At 36.7% G+C, this 26726-nt stretch overlaps 18 protein-coding genes across 18 annotated transcripts; 13 read left to right on the top strand and 5 right to left on the bottom strand. All coding sequences in view use genetic code 12, as the record gives it.

Annotated features, from left to right (window-relative positions):
- Nucleotides 1-243: 243 nt before the first annotated feature.
- Nucleotides 244-1035, top strand: DEHA2F03300g (40S ribosomal protein S4; the record flags this gene model as incomplete). The annotated part of the gene is made up of 1 exon (XM_460509.1): nucleotides 244-1035. One exon carries the CDS (start codon nucleotides 244-246, stop codon nucleotides 1033-1035), a length of 792 nt encoding a protein of 263 aa, XP_460509.1.
- Nucleotides 1036-1220: 185 nt separating this feature from the next.
- Nucleotides 1221-3140, top strand: DEHA2F03278g (DEHA2F03278p; the record flags this gene model as incomplete). Its single annotated transcript, XM_460508.1, has 1 exon — nucleotides 1221-3140. The coding sequence occupies one exon, from the start codon at nucleotides 1221-1223 to the stop codon at nucleotides 3138-3140; it is 1920 nt and encodes a 639-aa protein (XP_460508.2).
- Nucleotides 3141-3181: 41 nt separating this feature from the next.
- On the bottom strand, nucleotides 3182-3795 carry DEHA2F03256g (DEHA2F03256p; the record flags this gene model as incomplete). The annotated part of the gene is made up of 2 exons (XM_460507.1): nucleotides 3182-3693; nucleotides 3771-3795. The coding sequence occupies 2 exons, from the start codon at nucleotides 3793-3795 to the stop codon at nucleotides 3182-3184; spliced, it is 537 nt and encodes a 178-aa protein (XP_460507.1).
- Nucleotides 3796-4043: 248 nt separating this feature from the next.
- Nucleotides 4044-4229, top strand: DEHA2F03234g (DEHA2F03234p; the record flags this gene model as incomplete). The annotated part of the gene is made up of 1 exon (XM_460506.1): nucleotides 4044-4229. One exon carries the CDS (start codon nucleotides 4044-4046, stop codon nucleotides 4227-4229), a length of 186 nt encoding a protein of 61 aa, XP_460506.1.
- Nucleotides 4230-4716: 487 nt separating this feature from the next.
- Nucleotides 4717-4902, top strand: DEHA2F03212g (DEHA2F03212p; the record flags this gene model as incomplete). Its single annotated transcript, XM_002770685.1, has 1 exon — nucleotides 4717-4902. The coding sequence occupies one exon, from the start codon at nucleotides 4717-4719 to the stop codon at nucleotides 4900-4902; it is 186 nt and encodes a 61-aa protein (XP_002770731.1).
- An 857-nt stretch (nucleotides 4903-5759) lies between these two features.
- Nucleotides 5760-7319, top strand: DEHA2F03190g (DEHA2F03190p; the record flags this gene model as incomplete). The annotated part of the gene is made up of 1 exon (XM_460505.1): nucleotides 5760-7319. One exon carries the CDS (start codon nucleotides 5760-5762, stop codon nucleotides 7317-7319), a length of 1560 nt encoding a protein of 519 aa, XP_460505.1.
- A 485-nt stretch (nucleotides 7320-7804) lies between these two features.
- On the top strand, nucleotides 7805-8581 carry DEHA2F03168g (DEHA2F03168p; the record flags this gene model as incomplete). Its single annotated transcript, XM_460504.1, has 1 exon — nucleotides 7805-8581. One exon carries the CDS (start codon nucleotides 7805-7807, stop codon nucleotides 8579-8581), a length of 777 nt encoding a protein of 258 aa, XP_460504.1.
- Nucleotides 8582-8716: 135 nt separating this feature from the next.
- On the top strand, nucleotides 8717-9814 carry DEHA2F03146g (DEHA2F03146p; the record flags this gene model as incomplete). The annotated part of the gene is made up of 1 exon (XM_460503.1): nucleotides 8717-9814. One exon carries the CDS (start codon nucleotides 8717-8719, stop codon nucleotides 9812-9814), a length of 1098 nt encoding a protein of 365 aa, XP_460503.1.
- Nucleotides 9815-9985: 171 nt separating this feature from the next.
- DEHA2F03124g (DEHA2F03124p) lies at nucleotides 9986-12079 on the top strand (the record flags this gene model as incomplete). Its single annotated transcript, XM_460502.2, has 1 exon — nucleotides 9986-12079. One exon carries the CDS (start codon nucleotides 9986-9988, stop codon nucleotides 12077-12079), a length of 2094 nt encoding a protein of 697 aa, XP_460502.2.
- A 234-nt stretch (nucleotides 12080-12313) lies between these two features.
- DEHA2F03102g (DEHA2F03102p) lies at nucleotides 12314-14701 on the top strand (the record flags this gene model as incomplete). The annotated part of the gene is made up of 1 exon (XM_460501.1): nucleotides 12314-14701. The coding sequence occupies one exon, from the start codon at nucleotides 12314-12316 to the stop codon at nucleotides 14699-14701; it is 2388 nt and encodes a 795-aa protein (XP_460501.2).
- Nucleotides 14702-15228: 527 nt separating this feature from the next.
- DEHA2F03080g (DEHA2F03080p) lies at nucleotides 15229-16311 on the top strand (the record flags this gene model as incomplete). The annotated part of the gene is made up of 1 exon (XM_460500.1): nucleotides 15229-16311. One exon carries the CDS (start codon nucleotides 15229-15231, stop codon nucleotides 16309-16311), a length of 1083 nt encoding a protein of 360 aa, XP_460500.1.
- Nucleotides 16312-16569: 258 nt separating this feature from the next.
- Nucleotides 16570-18161, top strand: DEHA2F03058g (DEHA2F03058p; the record flags this gene model as incomplete). The annotated part of the gene is made up of 2 exons (XM_460499.1): nucleotides 16570-16582; nucleotides 16648-18161. The coding sequence occupies 2 exons, from the start codon at nucleotides 16570-16572 to the stop codon at nucleotides 18159-18161; spliced, it is 1527 nt and encodes a 508-aa protein (XP_460499.2).
- Nucleotides 18162-18338: 177 nt separating this feature from the next.
- Nucleotides 18339-20243, top strand: DEHA2F03036g (DEHA2F03036p; the record flags this gene model as incomplete). Its single annotated transcript, XM_460498.1, has 1 exon — nucleotides 18339-20243. The coding sequence occupies one exon, from the start codon at nucleotides 18339-18341 to the stop codon at nucleotides 20241-20243; it is 1905 nt and encodes a 634-aa protein (XP_460498.2).
- Nucleotides 20244-20838: 595 nt separating this feature from the next.
- DEHA2F03014g (DEHA2F03014p) lies at nucleotides 20839-21867 on the top strand (the record flags this gene model as incomplete). Its single annotated transcript, XM_002770684.1, has 1 exon — nucleotides 20839-21867. One exon carries the CDS (start codon nucleotides 20839-20841, stop codon nucleotides 21865-21867), a length of 1029 nt encoding a protein of 342 aa, XP_002770730.1.
- Nucleotides 21868-22368: 501 nt separating this feature from the next.
- Nucleotides 22369-23412, bottom strand: DEHA2F02992g (DEHA2F02992p; the record flags this gene model as incomplete). The annotated part of the gene is made up of 1 exon (XM_460496.2): nucleotides 22369-23412. One exon carries the CDS (start codon nucleotides 23410-23412, stop codon nucleotides 22369-22371), a length of 1044 nt encoding a protein of 347 aa, XP_460496.2.
- A 111-nt stretch (nucleotides 23413-23523) lies between these two features.
- DEHA2F02970g (DEHA2F02970p) lies at nucleotides 23524-24213 on the bottom strand (the record flags this gene model as incomplete). The annotated part of the gene is made up of 1 exon (XM_460495.1): nucleotides 23524-24213. One exon carries the CDS (start codon nucleotides 24211-24213, stop codon nucleotides 23524-23526), a length of 690 nt encoding a protein of 229 aa, XP_460495.2.
- A 235-nt stretch (nucleotides 24214-24448) lies between these two features.
- Nucleotides 24449-25336, bottom strand: DEHA2F02948g (DEHA2F02948p; the record flags this gene model as incomplete). Its single annotated transcript, XM_460494.1, has 1 exon — nucleotides 24449-25336. The coding sequence occupies one exon, from the start codon at nucleotides 25334-25336 to the stop codon at nucleotides 24449-24451; it is 888 nt and encodes a 295-aa protein (XP_460494.1).
- A 473-nt stretch (nucleotides 25337-25809) lies between these two features.
- DEHA2F02926g (DEHA2F02926p) lies at nucleotides 25810-26694 on the bottom strand (the record flags this gene model as incomplete). The annotated part of the gene is made up of 1 exon (XM_460493.1): nucleotides 25810-26694. One exon carries the CDS (start codon nucleotides 26692-26694, stop codon nucleotides 25810-25812), a length of 885 nt encoding a protein of 294 aa, XP_460493.1.
- Nucleotides 26695-26726: the final 32 nt, after the last annotated feature.

The following is a 26726-nucleotide window of genomic DNA, read 5'->3' as shown; positions in this document are numbered from 1 at the left end:
CATATTTTATCAGAATACAAGATACCGTAACATGCAAAGTACATACTGCTTATAGAACCATACATCAATTTCATGTATGCCTTCAAACGTGATTGTATAGGGCTATAACCCGGGTTATAGTCGCGCGGATACCAACTTCTTGTTGATCGCTCTTGCGTCAAATTTTCACTAGTATTTAGTGAAAAAAAAATGCGTACTAATTATATAGAAATAATTATTCACTATCAATAAACTAGAGCAAAAATGGGTAGAGGTCCAAAGAAGCACTTGAAGAGATTAGCAGCACCATCCCACTGGATGTTGGACAAATTGTCCGGTACTTACGCACCAAGACCATCTGCTGGTCCTCACAAATTGAGAGAATCTTTACCATTGGTTATCTTCTTAAGAAACAGACTTAAGTATGCCTTAAACGGTAGAGAAGTCAAGGCCATCTTGATGCAAGAACACGTCAAGGTTGATGGTAAAGTTAGAACCGATGCTACTTTCCCAGCTGGTTTCATGGATGTCATCACTTTAGAAGCTACCAACGAACACTTCAGATTAATCTATGATGTCAAGGGTAGATTCACTGTCCACAGAATCACTGCTGAAGAAGCTTCTTACAAGTTAGCTAAGGTCAAGAAGGTCCAATTAGGTAAGAGAGGTATTCCATACGTTGTCACCCACGACGGTAGAACTATCAGATACCCAGATCCATTGATCAGAGCCAACGATTCCGTTAAGGTTGACTTAGCTACCGGTAAGATCACTGACTTTATCAGCTTTGACACTGGTAGATTAGTCATGGTTACTGGTGGTCGTAACATGGGTAGAGTTGGTGTTATCACCCACAGAGAAAAGCACGAGGGTGGTTTCGATTTAGTCCACATCAAGGATTCTTTGGAAAACACTTTCGTTACCAGATTAACTAACGTCTTCATCGTCGGTACTGAAGCTGGTAAGCCACACATTTCTTTACCAAAGGGTAAGGGTATTAAGTTATCCATCTCTGAAGAACGTGACAGAAGAAGAAACCAACAACTTATCAACTAATCATTTTAGGATGATAGTAATATAGTTTATAGTCTTTAGTTACACTGAATGTAATATATTTTTAAATCGCTTGTAGAGAGACTGCCACCTTAATAGTTAGCACGAAATGCGAGCCTCAGATGTCTCAAAACATACCAAATAAGTGCAACAGGATAATACAGATCATAATCTATTCATAGATATCGATGAACATGATTGAAAATAAGAGGAAGTGTCAGTATGGCTTTATTGTATTGGCGTTTATTTTAGGTATATTTTTGTTTCCGGTTTCATGGCTTCAACTAAGTAAACAGCACAAATCAGACTCATCGTTGATAAGGAATATAGAGTGGAATGATATAAATTTTATTCACACTACTGATACACACGGCTGGTATTCTGGACATATTAACCAGAAACAGTACAATGCTGATTGGGGAGATTTTATATCTTTTACTATTCATCTAAGGGACATAGCTCATTCAAAAAAGCAAGATTTTTTGTTAGTTGATACTGGTGATAGACATGATGGGAATGGACTCTCAGATGTAACAATACCAAATGGTGCTAAATCTTTGCCGATATTTATGAGGCAGGACTATGACCTCCTTACTATTGGAAACCACGAATTATATATCTGGGAAAACTCCCAACAAGAATATGATTTGGTCCGTGATCATTTTAAATCGAACTATATTAGTACTAATGTGGAATACAAATTACAAAATGGAACATATATTCCTATGGGTCAAAGGTATAAGTACTTCACAACACCAATTCAAAGTATTAGAATATTGTCATTTGCATTCTTGTTTGACTTCGCTAGGTACAATTCGGAGACAAAAGTCGAACCAATCATGAAAGTTCTAGACGAAGATTGGTTCAAAGATATTTTGATTGATCATCCTGCTGATGAAGTCGATTTACTTGTAATAATTGGACATATCCCAGTGAGTCATAACGATGAAGAGTTGTTCCAATTACATCTGTTTTTAAGGAAATATTACCCTAAGACCAAAATCCAATATTTTGGTGGGCATTCACATATAAGAGATTTCAGCATATATGATGAATATCTGACTGGTTTGCAAAGTGGAAGATTTTGTGAAACTGCTGGCTGGGTAAGTATTAATTTAGAGTCTGCCAATAATAATTTGAATGGGGTAGATAAGGTTAAAAACACATTCTCGAGGTCCTACATTGATTTCAACTTAAACTCATTTATGTACCATACAAATATAAGCTCAACTGAAGAGTTTCATACGGGAGTAGGATTGAATGTTTCAAGACAGATTAGTGATACCCGTAAGGAATTGAACTTAGAAGCGATAATCGGTTATGTTAGAAACAGTAATTATTTCATGGATTATGTTTCAATAACGAATCCGAAAAATATTTTTAAACTCTTGACTGATAAAGTATTGCCTACATTAGAAATTGAAAATCCAGATATAGCAACTTCAGACCAGAGGTTAATTATAATTAATACTGGTTCGATAAGGTATGATCTATACAAAGGTCCATATACATTGGATTCTCAGTATATAATTTCTCCTTTTGAAAATGATTGGGTAAAGTTGACATTACCTAAAAATGTGGCTATAAAGATAGCTCCCAAGTTGAATGAGTTACAGTATATTATTCGTTCTGCAAGCGATAATACATTTGACAACAGACGGTTGTTACCTGAGCATCAATATTCCAGACTTCTCAAAAACGATTATGCGAGTTTTAATAAGCGTACAGAAGATTGGGGGCAACATCATTTCGAAAATCGTGCTTCCGAAAGGTTTCAAGAGATAGGTAAATTGAAGTCTGCCTCTCGAAAAAATAGATTGTCTAAAGGTTATGTCACGTATGACGATTTCGGTCATGACGGTGATGATACTTTACACAGACCGGTAGTAAACCATCCTATTCCAAATGTTGTACAATCGGAAGAATTAAACTACTCCGATGGGGGCTCATCCGTCGATGTTGTTTTCTACAGCTTCATTACTCCTAATATTTTATGGGCATTAAAGGAGATCGGATTTGAGGAAGACGTGAGTAATCAAATCGAATTTTATTCCAAGAACTATTTGGGTCTATTATTAAATGAATATATTAGAAATAATGATATATAGTTCTTTCTATTTAATAGCAAGAATGCTTTTTCTATTTTATATTAAATTTGAATCACACTATCATCAGGTTTGTATGTAAATCTGTAGTTGTAACTATTAATCGCCTCACTTTCGGGGTTGTTCAAAATGGATTCGTCTACTATCAAATTCAAGTTAAAACCAAACCATGATCCCCAGACAGGTCTCCCTTTAACAGTGGCATTATTTATAGGATGTATCAAATCGGACGTTTCCCCAAGCCTGTTTCTACCACTTTCATCAAATTTTACTTTACCACTGGCATTTATAACAAATGTTCCTGTGCCAGGTATTAAATGGCTGTCAAAACTATTCAACTGATGAAACGTCAATGGCGATAACAACCATTTTTTTTGAAATTCCAATTTTGCATCATTATTTGTGGGTATCAATGGTTTCCCATTCATAATAATTGCACATTGCGGCTTGAGTTGTTTCCCAAACTGTGTAGCGTATGATTCAACATTTGGAAATTGCTGTGATGGCCCCTGATACTGTATATCTAACGACGATAATATCTTTTTCAAGTATGGCTCTATCGGTTGTGCTGATCGCAAGTTAGTATAAATTCTTGGATATCTACATTCATTTTCAAATAAAAAAGGGACTTACTTGGATCTCGTTGTATGTTTGACATATTGTATCAATTATACGTTGGCAGCAGTACAAGTCTTGCTAGGGTGATTGATTCAAGCCTGTATGGTTCATACTGTGAATCCAAAAAAAATCAAGACAGGTGATGGTTATATTCAGTCACGTGATGTACATTTTTAGAAGAATTAATAAGGGCTCATACGACAGCAATAATTGCAAACTATTAGAAGATGGCCCTTCGAACATATTTAGATTGTTCATTACTTCTCCAAATTATACAATTAATACAACATGGGAGGTGACGATCATCATAAATTAGACCAAGCTAAGGACATTGCTACTGGTGTTGCCGGAGGTGTTGGTGGTGGTGCTATTGCCAATAAGTTAGGTTTAGGCCAAGCTGGAGGCATCGTTGGTTCTGTTGCAGGCTCGATTGGTGCCAACAAGGCCGACCACAAAGCTGAAGAAAAGAAGTAGATATATCGTGATATTTTTTATCCTATAGTTTATAGTGAAGAATAAACTTTTTTAGAGAATTAATGTAAGGCAATCGGGAATATCTTCGATTCGTACGGAAAGGGACCTACACTTCTTGAGGTTGCTGGTGATAAGTAGCGATATCTGAGGATTTGCCGAGGATGCTCTTGTTCTCGTGCCAAATTACTCGTACGAAACGTCACGTCAGTGGGTTGTGCCTGTCTACGCCTCTTTGATTGGGTACTTGTGCAGTCCCACTTAGATACACAGTTGTATGGCCTTCTATGCCTCAAGGACACTTCCTCATAGAGGTGGCTTTAATATTTTCACGTGCATTCACTCGCAGCACAAAAAAGAGTCAGCCAGGAACGAATGACTGCATCGTTGAGGATTACTCCTGATATCGATTCCTGTGAATCTATAAAACTAGTCTCATCGGACCAGCTTTCTCGCTACGATTCATACTTTAATAATCCTAATTGGTAAAATGCCTGACGATAAATTAAATATGGCCAAAAGCATTGGTGCCTCGATCGCTGGTTCAGTAGGTGGTGCCAAAGTAGCAGATAAGTTACATCTAGGTAACGGTGGCCATATGGCTACCAGTATTGCTGGAAGTATTGGTGCTAACAATGTTTTACATCACTTTGAAGACAAGGACGGTAAGAAATAGAAGCATGATTAGCAATCACACTCTTGAACTTTTATGGGAATGGCGCACGCCCCTTTTTATATTCTATATATGCCAAAATCAATAAATCATTATCAACGATATTTTTATGCCACTAAATGTTCTGTGCCACCAGTGCAGGTATGTAATTGCTTGTAGGTGTCCAAATCGGGGAATGTCTGGTTCCGAATCAAATGTAGGATTAGGTAAATATGTTACTCCAGAACCAGCGTTTCGCAATTCCAGTGTGCGTTGGTTCCGTTCGAGGAAATTTAGCCAGCAACGCACCACATCCTATTCAGATCCGCTGCTGACAATCCCAAAAAAGGCTGGTACTCACAAGTATGGCTGGAAATCGGGCCCGTTTAGTCCAAAAAGCCCTGGATCAGGGAACTTGCTCTGATCCACCTGTCTGTTATAAATATATTTGCTTCGTCCCTGGATCATTTAATTTGTAGGCTTTTTCTGATTACAATCATCTACAGTCGCTCATTAGTACTCTTCGTTCCTTCGATCGTTCGTTCACTCATTTATTCATTCATTCGCTACTACTAATCTCGTTTATTTGTTGGATACTACATTCTTAGTACTACTTCATCTACTACATTCGTTCAATCGTATAATAACTTCGCAATTTCAACTTAATAGAGGTTATTGATTTTCGCATAATTTCAAATCAAAAGGAAAAAAAAAAAATAAAGCTCGTTGTTTAGGCGACAGGATCCAAGTCTAAATCCTATCGTTATTTACATTATATCAATTTCGGATATTTGCAACCATTTCATATACACACTATTATATGAATATTTCATTCATTTTCAACCAAGTTTAATTGCCCATTCATACTATTATAAAATATAATGAGTGTATTGAATACAACTAACATGTTTAATAATCAACTTAATTCGTTTACTTCGGGACATATAAATTCCCGTAGCTATAATGAATTATCCAGTAAATTAAAGGCCAATATTAAAACTAATAAGTTATCGCAGCCATTGCAACAATACGCAGAGAATGATGTACACTACATCAAGAAAAGATCATACAGTGATTTATTAAGGGAGAGTTCCGCATTTGGTGATAGGGGCAGCATTAAGGGTCAGGATACCAAGAGATCGAGAACCGCACCACCATCACCACCATCGCAGCCATACGATACGAACTTCCAAGCCAACGGAGTGCCCCAATTCAAGTTCAAAAGCATCAAAACAAACAGCAATGTGAGATCAAGATCGTTATCACCAAATAAGAAGTTTGTAACATGTTTGTCGCCATGTAACTCACCAAGCTTGCCTAATACTCCACATTCGTCGCCATCGAAGAAGCCTACATTGCCTAGTATCTCGACGGTGTTACAGTCGACTCCAATGACACCAAAGGCCCCTCTTAGATTGAAGCCTATTACCCCTACTGTTTCGTTGGATTATTTTGACACATACAAGCCAAACGATGAAAACTGGAGATACGGCTTATTGGACACCATAAATAAGGGTCCTAATCAATTTAACCTCAACCAATATGATTATCTCAACAAACACAAGATTAGCCACACTTCGTCGGTTCCATCGCCGGTATTCGTCAAGGACAGACCAAGCTTTAATTCAAGAATAAGCTCCAAGATAATACAGAACTCCAGTCCAAGAGTCAATACATTTGACAAGTCGAACTATCCTCCATGTATACAAGAAAAAGTGTATTCCGAAAGAAAGATTAATTTCCCATATGAATCCAATTACACCTATTTAAATAAGACGTACTTGAATGATGTCAAGAAATATCCTGAATATCTTGAGTTAGCGCATTCTTTGATTCAATTATCCCAGCCTCAATCTAATACTCCAGATTCTCATTGTCAACCAATGACCCCAGTTAACACTAGTAATAATAATTCGGTCAATGACACTATAATAGAACCTATCTATCAACAAAACGTGTCACATTCGGTGTATCCACCAACATCAACTCCTCCATCCTCAACTCGTTTACCAAATCCTCAGTATAATTCATTTTTAGGTATAATTTCAGAAGGGCCTACAACGCCTCCAGCTGAGAATGATAATAAGACTAAATTCATCCCTGTTACACCTCCTTCGTCCAAGTGTAAATCGAGGTCTGAATTGTTAAAATCATCACCAAGACAACAGCATCAACACGCTCCTCGTGTCTGTATTTCATGTGGATCTGATCAATCCCCATGTTGGAGACCCTCTTGGTCGATTAAAGAAGGGCAATTATGCAATTCTTGCGGTTTGAGATACAAGAAAACTTCCGCTAGGTGTCTCAATGATGAATGTAAGAAAATCCCAGCAAAGGGCGAATGGTCCTTGATGCAAAGTAAAGGCAAGTCTGTATTCGAAGATGGCTTAGAGGGATATAGCTGTTTAGATTGCGGATGGAGAGTTGAAGTTAAGAAATAGTTGGCATTGCATTTATCTTCTTGATAAACATTTTTATAAACCATTTTTATTGTTTTGCATGGATTATTCATATCGAATACGTTTTTATTCAATTCTTAGTAATATATATTACATAATGTTTAGTGTTATTTCTACAATAATATAATTAATTATAATAGTATTTGTATTTATGACCTTGATTATTTTTGTTATAGTGTCGCATACTAAATAATGTCTTTTGCATTAAATTTAATATTCTAAAAATGTTGCGAATTCTGCAACATTTAATAATTTTGATTAGCAGAACAGCATATGATATAGAATATAAATAGACATATAGCTAAAATTACATATGTTTCTGAATTAATAATACCAAGCGAAAAAGATACCACTTTACCTTCCCAATGTCTGGCTGGTGTCTTATGGATAAGAATATTAGCAGGGAATATTTTGACTTTTGCTTCGAATGTATTAGAAATCCTGAAAAATATACATATGTTTGTGAAATGCGTTCCGTTCAATATAAGGCAGAAAGAAAGTATCGGGCGGCTGAATATATGAAGCAGGAGAGGGATACAAAATGGAAGTGGTCAGACCAGAAAAGGGTTAAGTTTCATCCAACGATTATCACGGAATATATCGAATCTGTTTGGCAAGACAAACAAGAATTGGTCAACTACCGTCGAGATTTGGATTTGTTATATCCTGATATACCATACAGCGAAAGGTGTCAAAGAAGGAGTGAAAATTGTAACAAAACAAAACAACGTCTTCGTAACAACAAATCGTACGATAGGCTCTACATGGACCATCCTTCGGGACTCTATAATTTACCCTCCTATGCAGACTGTGATTGTGATTTAGAATATGAATCATATGCCATAAAGAAAAAAATCGCTTGGGAGCTATCGACTGCCCCACCTATATTCTCCCATATACATCCATTTGACGACAATTTAACATTATTTTTCAATAGTTACCTCGGCAGAACAATAGACAAAAGACCTATTTATCAGGAAAGTCATGGTGACGAGAGAATTGAATCGCCTTATTATGTAGAAGAAGATATATTTAACATGCCGTATGAGATTGAAAGAAGACTATGGGTCTACAGAATAGCAAAATTTCGAGAATGGAAGCTATCATTTTCGAAAAAAAATGTTGTTTTACCAACAAATGACAGTACTACTGGTATTTGTAAGTATTCATCCTCTTTTGATTGTGATGCTTATCCCTTTAAACGTATAGAAGATCCTATGATGTACTTTAAGTCTAGTTTTTAAGACAGGTCGTTCACTAACCACGATTTCGTATGACTTCTAGAAACTTCTCACACTGAATACCTATATATTGATAACAATTCAAAATAGCATTGTTCATACTATTGATTCTATCTTTGATATTTTGTAATAAAAGTCATGTCTGATACAATTTCAATAACCATTAAGTCTTCAGGGGATACTAAGTATGAAGTTACAGTATCACCAACAATAACAGTTCTCGAATTAAAGAATGAAATTGCAGATAAGTCATCCGTTCCAGCAGATCGCCAGAGATTGATTTACTCAGGAAAAGTTTTGAAAGATACAGAGACAGTTGCGTCGTACAAGGTACAAACTGGACATACGATCCATCTTGTTAAAAGCGCTGGTCCTAAGACAAATAATACAGATAACAGAGGAGCTGCCTCCACAGATGCTCCGAGGAACGAGAGCGAATCGAGCGGCAATAACAGTGGGGTTCCATCAAATATTGCAGCAGGCCAAGGTTCATTTAATCCATTAGCAGATTTAACTGGGGCACGTTATGCTGGTTACACCCAATTGCCTTCAGCTTCCATGTTTGGGCCAGATGGGGGTATGAATTCCGGTATGCCAGATCCAGAACAGATGTCGGAAATGATGTCAAATCCTATGTTCCAAGAAAGCATGAATTCAATGTTGTCAAATCCTCAAATGTTAGATTATATGATAAATCAATCTCCTCAATTAAGGGCTATGGGTCCACAAGCGAGAGAAATGTTGCAAAGTCCACTTTTCAGACAAATGATGTCGAATCCAGAAATGATGAGATCCATGATGCAAATGGGTAGAGGTGGCGCTGGTGGAGCGGGTGGATTCCCAGGATTTGGGGGTCAAGGGGGAGCTGGTGCTTTCCCTGCACCAGGTGCAAACCCTACTGTCGACTCTAGCGACGATAATAATGCCACTGGTGCCGCTAACGAAAATACAAATGCAAGTACAAACGCACCTGCTAATCCATTTGCTTCTATGTTTCCTGGAGGAATGCCTCCAATGGATCCGTTTGCTTTACTAGGTGGAGCCGGTGGAGCCGGTGGCGCTGGTGCAGGCCAAGCTGCTCCTCAAGATACCCGCCCACCTGAAGAAAGATACGAAGAGCAATTGAGGCAATTAAACGACATGGGCTTTTTTGACTTTGATAGAAATGTTGCTGCTTTGAGGAGAAGTGGAGGCAGTGTGCAAGGGGCTGTTGAATATCTTTTGTCAAGTATTTAGAGATTCTACTACTTAATAAGTTTTAGGTAGCTGATCGGTTTTGTGTAATTTTAGTTTCTATGTGCAATCGTTATTCATTATTGACTAAAGCATGATACAACAGTATATAGTGTAAGCGTAATAGTATTTAAAATATATTGGATATACTACTTTGTACTGGTGTATTTAACGATGGTCAGCGAAGACAAGGCTGCTGATATTAAGAAGGAGGAACAAAGTAATTCAACGATAAATTCAGCGCAAGATGATGTGCAGAATAAACATCATGAGGCAGACGAAACGAAAGAAGATATGATACGACTGAATAATAACGAAAATGAAGAGAAAGATATCAATTCAGATGGCCAAGAAGAAAAGAAAGCAGACATAAGCGAGAAATTAAATGGCCACGAAGTTATAACCATTGATAATAAGAGCACTCAAAATGAGAGTGAAGCGTCGAACGCCGACGACACAGTAATGAATACAGAAACAATCAATAAAAAAGGGGAAGAAGTGCCAATTAACATACTGAATAATGATAAGGAAACACATTTCAATAAACCTGTGCTTAATTTGCCTGACTTGGAAGTACCATTTTCGGAGAGAAGATTAGCACCAGAAACTATTAATTTATTGAACAAACCAGTAGACAAAAAATTAGCGATGTCGGGAATAGAGTTTCAATTTTCCAAGATTATTGGGGTAATATTAAAGTCAAAGGGGCTTGACTATTCGGAGGAATTTCTCTCTCAAATGAACGACTTAAGTATAACTTATTTTCATGACATAATAGAGATGTTGAGGAAATTCACCGAGGTACAGAGAAGAAAAAAGCCTTCCATAAGCGACACCGAATTATGTTTTAGAATGAAGGGCATTAAGGCCGGCAAATTGTACAAAGAATATGAAGAGACAAAACTAATCGCGAAGAAATATAAATCAGAGATTGATCTTGTTAATAGCCAAACCACAGAATTGATCAATGAATTCAAAGAAGACAACAAGTTTGATGAAAACGATCCATCGCTCCCATTTTTTACGAATGAGCACTACGAAATTACTGAATTAATTCCAAAGCAATCTTCTAAGCCTATCTATATTCCATTTTATTTGCCTGAGCTCCCCCCAGATTACACCTACCAAAAGACTCCTAAGTATATGAATATGATCACAGATTTGAAACAATTGAGGTTGAAGTTAGTAGATGAATCCAGATTGACAGAAAAGTCTTTGTATAACTTGATTGACGATGATGAAAAAAAATGGAAAGAGGATTTCGAGAAACAAATTCGTGACACATTACTGGAAGTTGACGATGATATAGATAGCGAAAACGAAAACAGTTTAATGAGTGAAGTTGAGCAGAAGAACCAGACAGATATAGAAACTCCAATACCTGACCACCAATTGGAAGAACATGAAACTAAACCACGGCCAACAGAATTGAATACGAAAGACGGAATCCCAGACGAGGTAGACGCGGCAAGCGAAACGCTACACAATAAAACAGAAGAACAAATTGCAAAAGTTGATGGTGAGCCACGCAAACTACTTCAAGATGTCAAGACATTTGACTTTGTTGCATACGCTCAAAAGAGACGTGACTTAGAACGTTCAAAAGAGCTTAAAATAGATCGTAAAAGAAAATTACGAGAGTCGAATATTTTTTTCAAGACGGAGAAGTATTATTCACCATACGCTACTTTACCAGTAACGCCTGAAGTTGATTTATTTTTTGCCAACATTGTGCAAGAGGAATTCAAGTCAGTTATCGGGTCAGTGAGGACAGCAGAGAAGAGGAAGAAACGAAAAGTCGAAAATATTCTTCGCGAAAAGGCCGAGAGAGAACAAGCAAAAGAAAAGGAAAGAGAGAAAATGGGATTGGGATTCAGTTTTGGTCCAATTAGTCATATGCTGGATGACGATAACGATGATAGTGACAGGGACGAGGATATGGGCTTCCCAACTTTTGATTTCGGCGATAGCAACGGATCACAAGACAAGCAGGAAACCGACGCGAATCCAAACAACAACAACAACTTCCCCCTTGATAACAATGAGACTGAAATAGGTTCGGTTCCAAAAGCAGATGGAACTGATGCTGCCCATGTTAATATTAATACTGACGAAGAAATGGATTCCGATTCCTTTGAGGCTGAATTGGAAGATGCCATTCCGGCCGATTCTGCGCCTAAGGTAACGCTTCTTGAAAACAATATGAAGATTTCTAACGATCTTCCGTCTGACTCTAGCGACGACGAAATAGAACTTGAAGATGTATAATAGACATATCAATACAAGTACATAGCTTCTTTATCTATCCTCGTAAACTCGTAGATACCGCGACATCATGTGACCGAAGACCTGGATAAACTCATCGAGATACCTGGAATTTAACAACAAGTATTCTTGTTGGCTAATTAAGAAGATATATCCATCAAATCAATCTATATCAGAGGTGTACATATTTATACAACATATAAGTCGATAGGCAATTCAATAATTATCATAAAAAAAATGGCAGAATTGACCTCAATTACTTTGCCACAGTCGGTTCCATTCCCAGTGACAATATCATCCATTTTATGTAGGCAAGGAGAAACTGTTCCTAAGCACCAAACATTATTCAAATATAAATACTGGGATTATCAAGATGACCCTAATTCAAAAGAGGAAACGCCGCCCAAGATTCGTGTGGAACGTATTGGAACTTATGAAAGCCCAATTGAGGGAGAGGTGAATAGTATCAATGTATGTTTGAGTGATGAAATTGCTCACAGTGGCGTCGAATTATGTTTTATTAAAGAGCCTTGTGCTCATGCCGTCCAATACGGAGGCCTATGTGCATTGTGCGGCAAAGCAGTCGAGGATGAGAAGGATTATTCGGGATATAATTACGAAGACAGGGCAACCATTTCTATGTCTCACGATAATACAGGATTGAAAATAAGTCTCGACGAAGCAACAAAGATTGAACATAATACAACTGATAGACTAAGTCGCGAGAAAAAGTTGATCTTGGTCGTCGATTTGGACCAAACTGTTATTCATGCGACTGTAGATCCGACGGTAGGGGAGTGGCAACTGGACCCATCTAACCCAAACTATCCAGCCGTGAAAAACGTCAGAAGTTTCTGTTTGGAGGAAGACCCAATTGCTCCCCCAGGATGGACGGGGCCAAAATTGCCACCATCAAAGTGTTGGTATTATGTTAAATTAAGGCCTGGGTTAGAGGAATTTTTACGACTGGCATCAGATCTCTATGAAATGCATATATATACGATGGCTACTAGGAATTACGCTTTGGCTATTGCAAAAATTATTGATCCAGAAGGAGAATACTTTGGTGACAGAATATTGAGTCGTGATGAAAGTGGATCATTGACACATAAGAATTTGAAGAGACTTTTTCCAGTTGATCAATCTATGGTTGTAATCATCGATGACAGAGGCGATGTATGGCAATGGGAAAATAATTTAATTAAAGTAGTACCATATGACTTCTTTGTTGGAATTGGTGATATTAATTCTAGCTTTTTGCCTAAGAAGTTTGGCCAACTAACTGGCCCAACTAAGAAAAGAAAATCAATTGCAAAGTTAGAAGCGCTTGAAAACGAAAAAAATTCCACCGATGATGAAGAATCTGAAGCAAATGAAAACGATAAAGAGGCTAGTGAAGAGGACGATAACCCGAGCCAGGAGAATGACACTCCATCTTCATCACCTGTGGATAGAATATTAGAAATGGGAGGAGGAGAAGATAATGCAAGTTTACTTATGGAACAATCTATAAGTAGAAATATGTCTTTGGAACAACAACAACATGACAGACCTTTAGCAAAGTTACAACATGATTTGGACAAAATCCATGAACATGATTCTCATTCTCCATCTGGTTCAAGTTCACCTGAAGAAAGTGATGGTGATAAAAAAGAAGAAGAGGATGAGGAGGAAGATAATTTATTGTACGACGATGATAATGAGTTATACTCGTTGAAGAAGGCGTTAGTGAGAATTCATTCAGAATATTACAAAATATTGGCTGCAAACAAAATAAAAAGTCCACATTTAAAGCCCGATTTAACACATATTATTCCATTTTTAAAGAGCAAATGTTTAGAAGGCATCACAATTCTATTTTCTGGTATTTTGCCATTAGGTATAAATTTAGATACGGCCGATATTGTCATTTGGTGTAAGCAATTTGGTGTCAAGGTAGTGAACGAAGTATATCCTGAGGTGACACATGTGGTATGTAGGGATCCAAATGCAAATTCATTTAAGTCTGGCCCAACGTTCAAGGTTAGGGTTGCAAAGAAGATCTTACCAAACGTGAAGATAGTGAACCCAGATTGGCTATTTGCTTGCTTGAGTGCCTGGGGAAAGGTGGATGAAACAGATTACTTAGTTGAAAGCGAAGAAGATAATTGGTACCTAGAAGACAAGGATCTCAAAAAATACCAAAAGGGATTAGAATCTCAAAAGCAGAAACAAATCAATACAATTGAAAGCAGACCCAGGTTTGATTCTATCGGTTCCGTAGAAGAATATGATTTGGACAATGCGAATCAAGAGGTTGATGATTTCTTGGCAGGAATAAGTGAAGATGACAATTCAGAAAAGGATGATGATGATAACGACAATGACGACGACAATAACGACAATGAAGACACCGACAACGACAAGGCTGAAGTTAGCAAACCGTTCGATTCATTTATTAAAGATGCATACAAGGTTAATAAAAAGAGAAGTCTAGAGGCTGACGAAGACATAATCTTGCAACAAGAAGTTACATCTAAGAAACAAAAGACACAACAAGCCGAACCAGAGAGCGAGGTGGACTTGGACGAACTCGAAAAGGAACTTTTGGATGGCTTCGACGACATGGAAGAGGCCAATGTATGAAGATTCCTCCCATTGTATATTTTAATTCTGTAGCATAGGTTAATATAAGCTTTCTTTTTACAGTAATTTTCCTTTCCTATACCCATCTACACATAATTAGCGGAACGCATAGATACGCTATATTAGGAATTAAATGGTTCTTTATATTATTACTTGGATCAGCCAAAACGTTTGCATACAACACCCCTGTCCTGTGCTTTAGTGTACGCCGCACACATGAATCAATAAGCCAGCAATATTTTTAGCACCATAGCCAGCCACCAAGACAATTAATTACCTGACGATTCGATCCGACCGATGCGTAGATGCCGATTTTCTTGGTTCATATAGGATATCTCTATATATATATATATTTGCGATTGGCCAAAAAAAATAAAATCCTTGGTTTGGATCATTCAGTTTATATTTAGAAACAAATCACGAAACTGATTTATAAAGAGCGGGTGCGACGAATTAACATAAAGCATCTGTGTAAATAAACATTGGTTTAGATCAAATATTGAATAGAAACGTGTATTACAACGGAAATGTTTAGAATCGTCAGATTAATAATCATCTTGCTTTCGATAGCGACCACAGTATTATCGATATTTGCATTAGTTGGATCATACAAAAATGAAGCCTACTTGACCAAAATATATTTGTTAGATTTCCATCTTACTGATTTAGATGTGTCGCAGCTTATAGATTTCAATGGATTCTCCAAGAGAGATACTATACATCCTGATAGTAAGAGAGATACTATTTTACCTGGTCGTACGGTGGTGGAAAAGGACCTTGCCAGTAGTTTATCAGATATTGGATCGACTATCAGCGGCATCGTTAATTCAATAACTTACGAAGATATGGGGTTGGCGCAGGTATACTCGATCAGTTTGTGGGGTTACTGTAAGGGAGAAGTTAAGGGCAGTTCAAAAACAGAAAAGGGCTTCGATAACTCGGATATCGATTTTAAGTGGTGCTCCGATCCTAAGCCAGCATATTTCTTCGACCCGCTAGAAATTATCAAACAAGAATTGAACAATACTATAAATGATAAGATTACAGGCGCATCGGGTAGTATTGACATTTCGTCTGATGTGAGAACGGTATTGGAACAAATAGTTGATAATATTACATATGAGACTTTAAATTTGCCTGGTAACTTAAACAAGCAACTTACGCTTTTAAACAACTTGACTAAGGCCGCGTTCGCATTGATATTGATCATGGCTATTTTGTCAGCTATTGGTGTATTCGTTCAACTTATTGGATGTTGTGTGGACCCAAGTAATTGTTGTCTTTCATGTATCAACTTCCTCTTTCAAACATTGGTTTTCCTCACTGGTATTATTGGAGCAGGGTTAGCAACTGGTGCTTATATCTATGTGAGAAAACAAATTAATGAAAATACCGGAGAGCTTGGTATTAAGTCTTTCTTATCGATTGCATTTTATGCATTGATATGGTCTGCAGTTGCCGCAGCATTGTTAGTGCTTATATTCACCATCATCGGCCATTGCTGCGGCTGTTTATCTAATAACAGAAAGAAATACAAGCCTCTTGATGCTCCTGCTGTACCTGAAAAAAATGGCTACGAAATGGGATATAATCATCATCAAAACTATTAATTAATGATTTACATTAAACAAACCAAAAAGAAGAAATCTATAAAGATCTTCTAATAAATGCCGCTGGCTACTCTCTGCATCTAATACGTCACATTATACTTGTTCTTTTAAGTCAAATCAAATATATGCCTTCATGATTCTATATCTTTATAAGTAGTGCGATACGCAAAATTGTGTAGACTCTCATCTCATATCTCATATAAACAAGATACAAATTCAGCTATCTAATAAGTCTATTAATCAGTATATAATTATAGAATGATTTGTTCAAGTATGTAAGGAATTCCATGTAAATTGTGAACCATAAAATTAATTCAGTTACTAACTCGAATCTAGTTTCTGGCGAAACGCCGAAGGAGCCAGTTATTTCACCAAAGAGTGGATCGATCTTTGAGAGAAGACTTATCGAGAATTATATATCGACTAGTGGTAAAGATCCAGTTAATGATGAGGATTTAACAATAGAAGAGTTGGTAGGTATCAATAGCGTAACATCGACGATTGCACCACCAAAACCACCTAGTTTCAATTCAATACCTTCGTTATTATCGACCTTTCAGAATGAATGGGATTCCTTAGCATTGGAAGTATTTGCATTGAGAAAACAGTTACATAAAGCCAGAGAGGAGTTGAGTGCAGCTTTATACCACCACGACGCAGCAGTAAGAGTCGCAGCAAAGGCTATCAAAGAAAGAGACGAAGCTAGACTGGCATTACAACAGTTAGCAGTATCTATTGGAAAAGACGAACCAATGGATGATGTGGTTATAGAATCAACTTCAAATGGAGATGCTAAAGCTTCAACTCAATTACCAGTTGAAATAATTAATCAAGCCCGTGACGAGTTGTTCCAATTACATAAATCCCAGAAGCCTACTTTACCTATTACTCCTGAGCAAAATATAACCGTAGAGTTCATTGCAAATCACGCACAGCCTTTCAAGAAGGCAGAAAATTCATTCGTGAATGCAACCAATAAAATTCTTTTAGTGGGATCGTCCACAGGGTCTGTTGCTGTTTACAATTTTAATAATCCTGGAAAGAACAATGTGACTAAAATCACACATAAGGGATTAGTAACGGCTGTGAATCAAGTCATACATAAAGACGAACAAGTGCCTATACTTGCGTATAAGGAAAAGGTGTTTGTTAGAGACAGCAAAACTTTATTTGAACATAATCATGAGGGTGAAATCTTTCAAATAGTGTCTCATCCCACATTAACTAACCTTTTCATTTTATTCTCGCGTGATGGAACTTGGTCTTTGAATGACCTTGACGAAATGGCCGTTTTATTCCGCTCCTCGAAAGTAAATAATATATGTTGTGGTGATATCCACGTAGATGGTGCTCTATTAGGTACAGGCACTGAAAATGGAGAGGTAACAATTTATAATTTGACATCAGGACAATCTGTATTTAATATTAAATCCAAATATCCAAATATTAAAAAACTTTCATTTGCATCGAATGGATATTGGTTATTAGTTTCATCTGCCAATGGTGAGAATGCAAGTTGTTTGGACATAATTGATTTGCGAAAGAATGCCATTATTCATTCGATAGAATTTTCGAACGAATTGGTAGATTTTGCAATTGATCCATCTTCGTCGATAATCATTACATATGATTCGAGGAATATGCTAAGCTTACATAGATATATTAAGAAAGGTAAGAAATGGCTCGATAATTTGAGTGAAAAAACTATTGAAGAGTCGAACTCTGCGTTGTTAAGCTTGGATATTTTAAACACTGCTGATGATGAAGAATTTAAGAACACTGGAGAGATAAAATTTGCAGGTGTTACTCAAAATTCTTCTATATTAGAATTTCAACTAGCCTATGCATGATGTTAATCTAATGTATTCTACTTGTATTTTTCTTCCGTTGTATAGTATATAGTGTTATTCGAAAATAACGTAACATAATTTCAATAAAATTGAGTATAGGATAATTTAACCTGCACAAATTAAATCTTGTATTCTTAACTTCAATTGCCCTTACCTTCAACAACTAATAATATAATAATGGAAGAATATTCTGAAGAGCAAATTAAGACCTTGAATACTTTAGTCGAACAGTGGATATCGGTTGATATCAATCCGAAATCAAGAAAGGAGATAATTGAACTACAACAAGAAGGAAATTATTCAAAATTGAATGAAAAACTTTCGAAGCGAATTGCGTTTGGTACCGCCGGGTTGAGGTCAACGATGACTTCTGGCTTTGCACATATGAATGATGTTACCATACTTCAGGCTTCTCAAGGGTTGATCAAATATTTACTCGAGAAAAATGAATCAAACCAGAATTTATCTATTGTTGTGGGTTATGATCATAGATTTCATTCCCAGAGATTTGCTGAAATTACAGCCAGTGTTGCTTTGACACAAGGGTTTAAGGTATATTACTTAGGTTCAACAACTAATTTATCACGCGAATCTATTGAACTTTCAGAGGCTAAATTTAATGAGCTCCAAGAAGCTGATAGAGGATATGTGCATACGCCATTAGTACCATTCGCCATTGATTATTTCAAAGCCTCAGCAGGAGTTATGGTCACAGCTTCTCATAATCCTGCTCAAGATAATGGGTATAAAGTCTATTATGGAAATGGTTGCCAAATCATACCCCCAAATGACTCAGGAATAGCTAACTCTATTGAGAGAAATTTGGACCCTTGGCTTAACCAACATGTATGGGATATTGTAGGGAATTTCAAGAAAAATGCTGATAAGTTATTATTTGGGGTAAAAGGAAAAGCTACAGAAATGTATGTTAACGCAGTTAATGAGCTTTTAATCCAAAATCATAAATTGAGCTATGATTTCACTTACACTCCAATGCATGGAGTAGGAATGGAGATTTTCGATAAAATTATCTCTTTATTTGAAACAAAATCCGATATCAAACCTGTCACAGAGCAAATGAATCCTGATCCCGAGTTTCTGACGGTGAAGTTTCCCAATCCAGAAGAAAAGGGTGCATTAGCTTTATCGATCAAAAATGCAAACGAACTGGGCCATAAGTTAGTTATTGCGAACGATCCGGATGCGGATAGATTTAGTGTTGCAATTAAGTCATATAAAACAAATGAATGGGTGCAGTTAACAGGGAATGAGATTGGGTTCTTGTTTGCAATGTACGTGATTGAAGAATTAACTCCAGAAAATAAGCTAGATAAAACATACTTAATTAATTCTACCGTTTCATCACAAGTCTTAGCCTCAATGGCACAACATCATGGGTTTAAGTTTATTGACACCTTAACTGGATTCAAATGGATTGGTAATAAGGCCATTGATTTAAAGAAAGAAGGGTTTAACGTACCATTTGGTTACGAGGAAGCGATAGGCTTTATGTTTAGTGTAGCTAATGACAAAGATGGCATTTCTGCCCTAGTTATTTGGCTACAATTGTACGAAACTTGGTTTGCAAACAAAGAAAATTACGATCCCGTTGATAAATTAAACGAGGGATATGAAAAATACGGTTGGTACAAAGAAGCAAATGGCTACTATAAGCTAAACGATCTATCGATGACCCAAAAAATATTTGAAAACACTATTCGTAAATCGTATGAAGGAAGGCCTCATCCACAAACTCTAGGAGACACATTCTTAGTCGATTCATGGAGAGATCTAACCCTAGGATACGATACTCTGACCCCCACCCATGTGCCTGATTTACCTGTTGATCCCACCTCACAGATGATTACTGCCACATTGAAACCAAAAGATGCACAATCAGATAACGAATTAGTGAGATTTACTTGTCGTGGTTCAGGAACTGAACCCAAATTAAAAATCTACATTGAAGGAAAATCTGATATTGGTGAAAATCGAGCTTTATCTCTTGCTAAACTTTGTTGGAATACCTTGAAGACAGAATGGTTTAAACCCGAAGAGAATGGATTGCAAGAGGTTATATAGATACTACATATAGAATATTTATATACACGTGCGAAATTTTCAGTTCACTCGCGAGTATTGACGACTATTGAAAACTAGTCAGATCACAAGTAGTACTCTGCTTATCTTTTCAATATTTGATTCGATAGTGGCGTTGATATCATCTGACATTGAAGATATAGTTTTTAGGAAATGGTGTTAGATGACTACGGTAAAAAAACCGATCTTCCTATGTATGTATTCTATGAAGACCATTTAATTGAATATGTATTAACAAGTTTTTAGACATAACAAGTTTAACCCGAGAAGATCTAATCCGCAGTCGTTATATAAGAAGATAGCAATTGGTTTTATTTCTGCCATATTGATATGGATATTATTCTTTCGATCTAATTTCTCTTCACAGACAGCGTCAGAAAACCACATAAATGGTAAGACGGACCCTGAAAATGACTACGAATTATACCATGCTACCAAAGACGGGATAGAAAAACAGGATATAACGGGGCTAAAAAGTGAAGAGGAGAATTATAAAGAAACGGTGGACTATTACGACCTTAATGACTATAAAGGGTCAACGGATGGATTGTCTCAGGGAGACGTAGTATTATTTTTGATGCCTTTAAGAAATGCAGAAAGCGTACTTCCTATGGCGTTCCATAACTTAATGAATTTGACATATGATCATTCATTAATTGATATAGCATTCTTGGTTTCCGATTGTTCTCCAGATGATCGTACTTTGGAGACCGTTTTTGAATATTCTGTGGCTTTGCAAAATGGTACTTTATTAAACAAACTACAACTCGGTGAACGTCAGAGACACGCGAATGTAATTAAAGGATCATCTGATTTGTACCAATTATACATGGATCCAGATTATATGAATAATATTAAAAAGTCCTATAATCCCGAAACATTCCACGAAAATTATCATAAGCCGTTCAGATCAATATCCATTTTCAGGAAAGATTTTGGTCAAGTAATAGGACAGGGTTTCAGTGATAGACATGCTGTAAAAGTTCAAGGAATTCGTAGGAAATTGATGGGGAGGGCCAGAAATTGGTTGACTTCTAATGCATTGAAATCATACCACTCATGGGTTTACTGGAGAGACGTAGATATTGAAACTTGCCCGGGTTCAGTTATTCAAGATTTAATGAAACATGACTACGATGTGATGGTGCCAAATGTTTGGAGGCCATTACCAACATTCCTAGGTAATGAACAGCCGTATGATTTGAATTCCTGGGTTGAATCTGAAGCTGCGGTAGAATTGGCAAAATCCTTAGATGAAGAAGATGTTATTGTGGAAGGTTATGCTGAATACCCAACTTGGCGAGTACATCTAGCGTATATTAGAGATCCAAATGGGGATCCAAATGAAATAATTGACATTGACGGTGTGGGTGGTGTTTCTATATTAGCAAGAGCTCGAATTTTCAGGCAGGGTGTTCATTTCCCAGCATTTACATTTTTAAACCATGCTGAAACCGAGGCGTTTGGTAAAATGGCCAAATCTATGGGATTCAGAGTTGGTGGTTTACCACACTATACTATTTGGCATATTTATGAACCTAGTGAAGACGACTTGCGAGAAATTGCTAAAATGGAGAGGAAGAAGAGGAGACAAAAAGGTAAATGACTTCATCAGATAAACTATATATTTATTTTCATCTGTATGTATTGTATAGGTTTGTTAGCATTAACTAATTTAATCAGGACACACATCAAGTACTTAAGATCGCTTACAATGATAACTTTCACTTTAAAAATTAACAATGAACGAAAATAAAACAAGCATTTATGTAAAATAAAGGAATTAAAACATTATCAGTAGGAAGGCAGGTTTTGTAATCTACGCATAACCGTATGGTTATACTCAGAGATTGTTCACATCCATGTTATTCATCATTAAATATGTTAAAATTCTCTTCACGAGTCGAACCGAGCACTTTTTTCAAATTAACCAGCTGGCTAAATTTGCAGTGCACGACGACTGTGCCAACAAGGGCGAAAATCTCTTTTTAATTAATTTTCTAAAACTCTATTAGTTAACCTTTTACCATATTTTTATAATTACGTTGTTTAAGCTATTTAAATAAATATATATTTAAAGATTATTTTTTTTAAATCATGTTCTAAATCAGGTAATTATACATAACCAACTCAATACAGAATACATTAGACCAACAGGATATATCGCTAACAAAACCCTTCCTGGTAACACACCCGAGCATTTTAAACTCATCACCCCAGAATATATACTCCAGGCACCTAGAATTGACATGATAATAATTCTAATCAATTTCCATTTAACAACTAAAGTACAAATAAGAGTACCGCATGTAATTGGAAACATTGAATAGCCCGTAGCACTGATGGCAGACATAAACGATATGTTCCCACCTAACAATTGAATATTTAAGCCGATAACAATAAAGAATAGCCATATAAATGAAAATGACCCAGAGAATACCAGATTTGTTTCATTTTTAGAAGCGGATACTCCAAGAGTTACCGAATATGCTAAAGAGAAAATCAATGGTCCCCATAAATCCCACTCTAGAGTTGTTTGGGAAAGCAATTCATCGCCAGTTACTCCTGTTTCTCTATCCTCATCCTCATCATCATTTTGATTCTCCGATACTGAGATTCTTCGTGCGTTTACTATCAGCTGCGGCAAGTTAATCCCATTATTGCTAGCAAAGTCAATTAACCTCAGTTGTTGTTTGGCAGCCAAGCTAGCTAATTGCATTGGCCATACAACTATTGCTAGTCTCCGTCCTATTTGTGATAAATCCCTTTTCAATGTGTTCCACACAGGTTCATCAAGCGTATCCCCTCCGCTATATTGGCGTTCTTTTATAGTGTTTGAATCTGTGAATGTCTTTGATTGTGTGAAGGGAGCGAATGTTGATGATAAATCAACCTTTGGGCCGAATGAAAACGATGAAAACATCGAATTAGTATTAGCATTGGCATTGGCATTATGAGAAGAAGTTGACATAGGTGTATGCTCTGTTACATCTGGTTGGATTCTTTGCGATGAAGTCTCATCTTCATCAGCAATGATGAACTCATCAGCATCTTGTGCTGAATATGATGGAGGATTCCAAGTACCGGACAGCATTGATGTAATGTTCGTTTTGATAGTATGAAATAGTATATCTACAATTAATGTATTCATAATCAGGATTTTCTCGAATGAAATCGATAGAACCTGTATATTATATTTTAGCTATTATTTTCAAGCCTACGATTCTAATAAGTATTATACCTAGAGTTTATGTATAGCCCCTCAAGTCAAATGATTGGCTGACTCTATTTTGTCTTGTTCCAGAGTAAGATGCTTTACAACTCTAGCTGGAGATCCGACAACAACTGTGTTGGCAGGAACATCTTTGGTAACCACTGCACCTGCCCCAATAATACTGTTATCCCCAATTGTGATATCTTGCAAAACAACGGCATTTGCGCCGAACCACACATTGTCACCAACAGTTATTGGACCAGCTGATTCCTCACCTGCTAATCTTCTTTCAGGATCTATTGCATGGGTGGGTGTGCAGAACGTAACATTGGGGCCACACATGCAATTGTCCCCAAACACAATCAAACAGCAATCAAGAAAAGTACAATTGAAATTACAATAAAAATTCTTTCCGGCACTTACATTGAATCCGTAATCGACAAAAAATGGAGCTTCAATAAAACTCTTATCTCCAAGCTTACCAAATATAGTTCTTAAGTACTCTTCTCTTGCTTTATAGTGTTTTTCTGGATCAAAGTCATAGTCCTTCATTCTAATGTCAGCATAATCAATAGCTCTTTCGTGTGCTAAATTTCTTGACATTAATAATTCATGGTCAAAGCAATTGTAGGAAAGCTGCAGAATCATTTTCTCGTACTCTTTATTCCCTTTTGGAATACCTCTCAAGTTTTTATATGCATAGTCTACAACTTCTTGCTTTATAGATTCCTCGCTCATCTTCAGTTTGGCTACCTGTCTCTTCTATTACCTTTAATTGATACAAAATTCCAAACGTTTTCTAATATCGCCAAATTCATCGCTATTTTATATTCGCCAAGGAACGCGGAGAAAGTTCTACGGATACAGTACCTAATTAGGTCGCAAAAAATCCTCACTTGTATATATAATAATCCATAATCATCTACTTTATTTGTCTAATCATCAAACCTAAATTTATTGGAGTTTCAGATAATTAATCCTTTCCAAAATCAAACCAATCCGGGTCATTTGTCCTTACGGGTCCAACTTCTTTGGACAAATTATTCAAAGTTGCAAAATCATCTTCTCGTAATTTGAATGTCTTTAAATTGGAAATAATTCTAGATTCAGTAACAGACTTTGGTAACACAATACTACCTCTCTGAACTGCCCATGATACCAATACTTGAGCTAAATGGACGTTATACTTTTGACTAATACCGATTATGGTATCATCCTTAAATAATGGCGAGTTGTCTGATCCCAATGGAGAGTATGCCTCAAGCGCAATGTCGTTTTGTTTCAAAAAATCAAATAACTCTAATTGTGGTAACAAAGGATGAGCCTCAACTTGATTGACAACAGGCTTGATCGTAATGTCTTTGTCATCTAGTATCTTCTTGGTTTGTTCAATGTTACAGTTTGAAATGCCGATAGACTTTACCTTTTTAGACTCCACAAGCTTTTGCATTTCCTTATAGGTATCAATATAATTCCAGTCCTCATATGGTTTCTCTGTTTTAGGATCGAGAGGGAGTGGCCAATGCATGATATACAAGTCCACATAGTCCAAACCTAATCTTTGCAACGAAGAATCGAAGGCTTTACTAACCTGTTTATGATCGGTATTCCATAATTTTGTGGTAACAAAAATCTCCTCTCTTGGAATTCCGGATTCCTTGATTCCTCTACCGACTTCTTCTTCATTGTCGTACATCACAGCTGTATCAACATGTCTATATCCAGTTTGCAAAGCAATTTTGACAGCTGTATGTGCTCCTTCTTTTTTAGTAGCTTTCCATGTTCCAAATCCTACTGCTGGAATTTTTTCACCGTTGTTGAGGGTGTAATAGTCAGTGTTGTTAGCTGTACGAGTAGTCATTATTATCAATTATAAGGTTAAAATGAGTCTGATATTGTATAAGAGGTGAAACCAGCTCCTTTTATATGATTCTATAAAGCAATCCAAGAAAGCCTTTCTATTTGATTAATATGCTGACGTAATATGTTGCAACCTCACTGCAAATTTATTTTGACTTCTCGACATACTCTATTACATGAACTACGACTGTCCTTTTATATACCGTAGTCAAACATTTTTGCTCTGGTTGATCGCTAACATATATGCTTCAGTTTATCTATAGACAAACCTGGTTGGAAATGAAGTAGGTAGTCCTCCAAGCGTATATTTCTCATAGAGCAACATAGCAACATAACAACATGGTTGCGATTCAGTAGCAATTCAGTGGAAGTCCATGTCTGATGATTGTATATAGTTTAAAATACATCAAAGCACCTATATACAATTCTACATTCTAGGTAAAAAAAAAAGTATATTGCGATCTAAATATTTCTCTAATCATCAAAGTCGTTGAACTCTGGGTTACAAGTTCTAACAACACCATCCTTTTGCGATAAGTTATTTAACGTATTAAAATCTTCATCGGATAATTTAAATGTCTTTAAATTGGAGATAATTCTGGATTCGGTTACCGATTTTGGTAAGACAACGGTATCTCTCTGAATGGCCCAGGAAACCAATACTTGAGCAGGTTCAACTTGGTATTTCTCGGCAATAGCAACGACAGTTTCATTCTTAAATAACGGAGAATTAGAAGAACCTAATGGAGAATAAGCTTCAATTACAATATCATTCTTCTTCAAGTATTCGGTTAATTCAGGTTGTGTCAATAATGGGTGTGCTTCAATTTGATTGACAGCTGGCTTAATAGTGATATCCTTGTCAGCCAATAATCTTTCAAGTTGCTTAACAGTGAAATTGGAAACACCGATAGCCTTAACATTTCCAGTTGCCTTAAGTTTTTGCAATTCCTTGTAAGTGTCCAAGTAATCCCAGTCACTGTATGGTTGCTTGGTGTCTGGTTGTACAGAGTATGGCCAATGAATCAAATACAAGTCGATGTAGTCTAAACCCAATTTCTTCAAGGAAGTATTCAATGCTTCTTCAGCCTTCTTATGGTCAGCATTCCACAATTTAGTTGTAACATAGATTTCTTCTCTTGGTACCCCAGAGTCTTTAATACCCCTACCAACTTCTTCTTCGTTACCGTAAATCGCTGCAGTATCAATATGTCTGTAACCATTTTGTAAAGCTGCCTTAACAGACTTGTAAGCAGCATCCTTTTCGGTAGCTTGCCAAGTACCCAAACCAACTGCTGGGATTTTATCGCCATTGTTCAATGTAACGGTATCAGTGTTATTCTTTAAAGTGACAGCCATGTTTAATTGATTGTTTTTTTCTTGTTTAATTA

The sequence above is a fragment of the Debaryomyces hansenii genome, assembly GCF_000006445.2.
Source record: "Debaryomyces hansenii CBS767 chromosome F complete sequence".
Classification (NCBI taxonomy): domain Eukaryota; kingdom Fungi; phylum Ascomycota; class Pichiomycetes; order Serinales; family Debaryomycetaceae; genus Debaryomyces; species Debaryomyces hansenii.
Note: the sequence above shows the minus strand (reverse complement) of the source record. Positions and strands in the feature narration are given on the sequence as shown.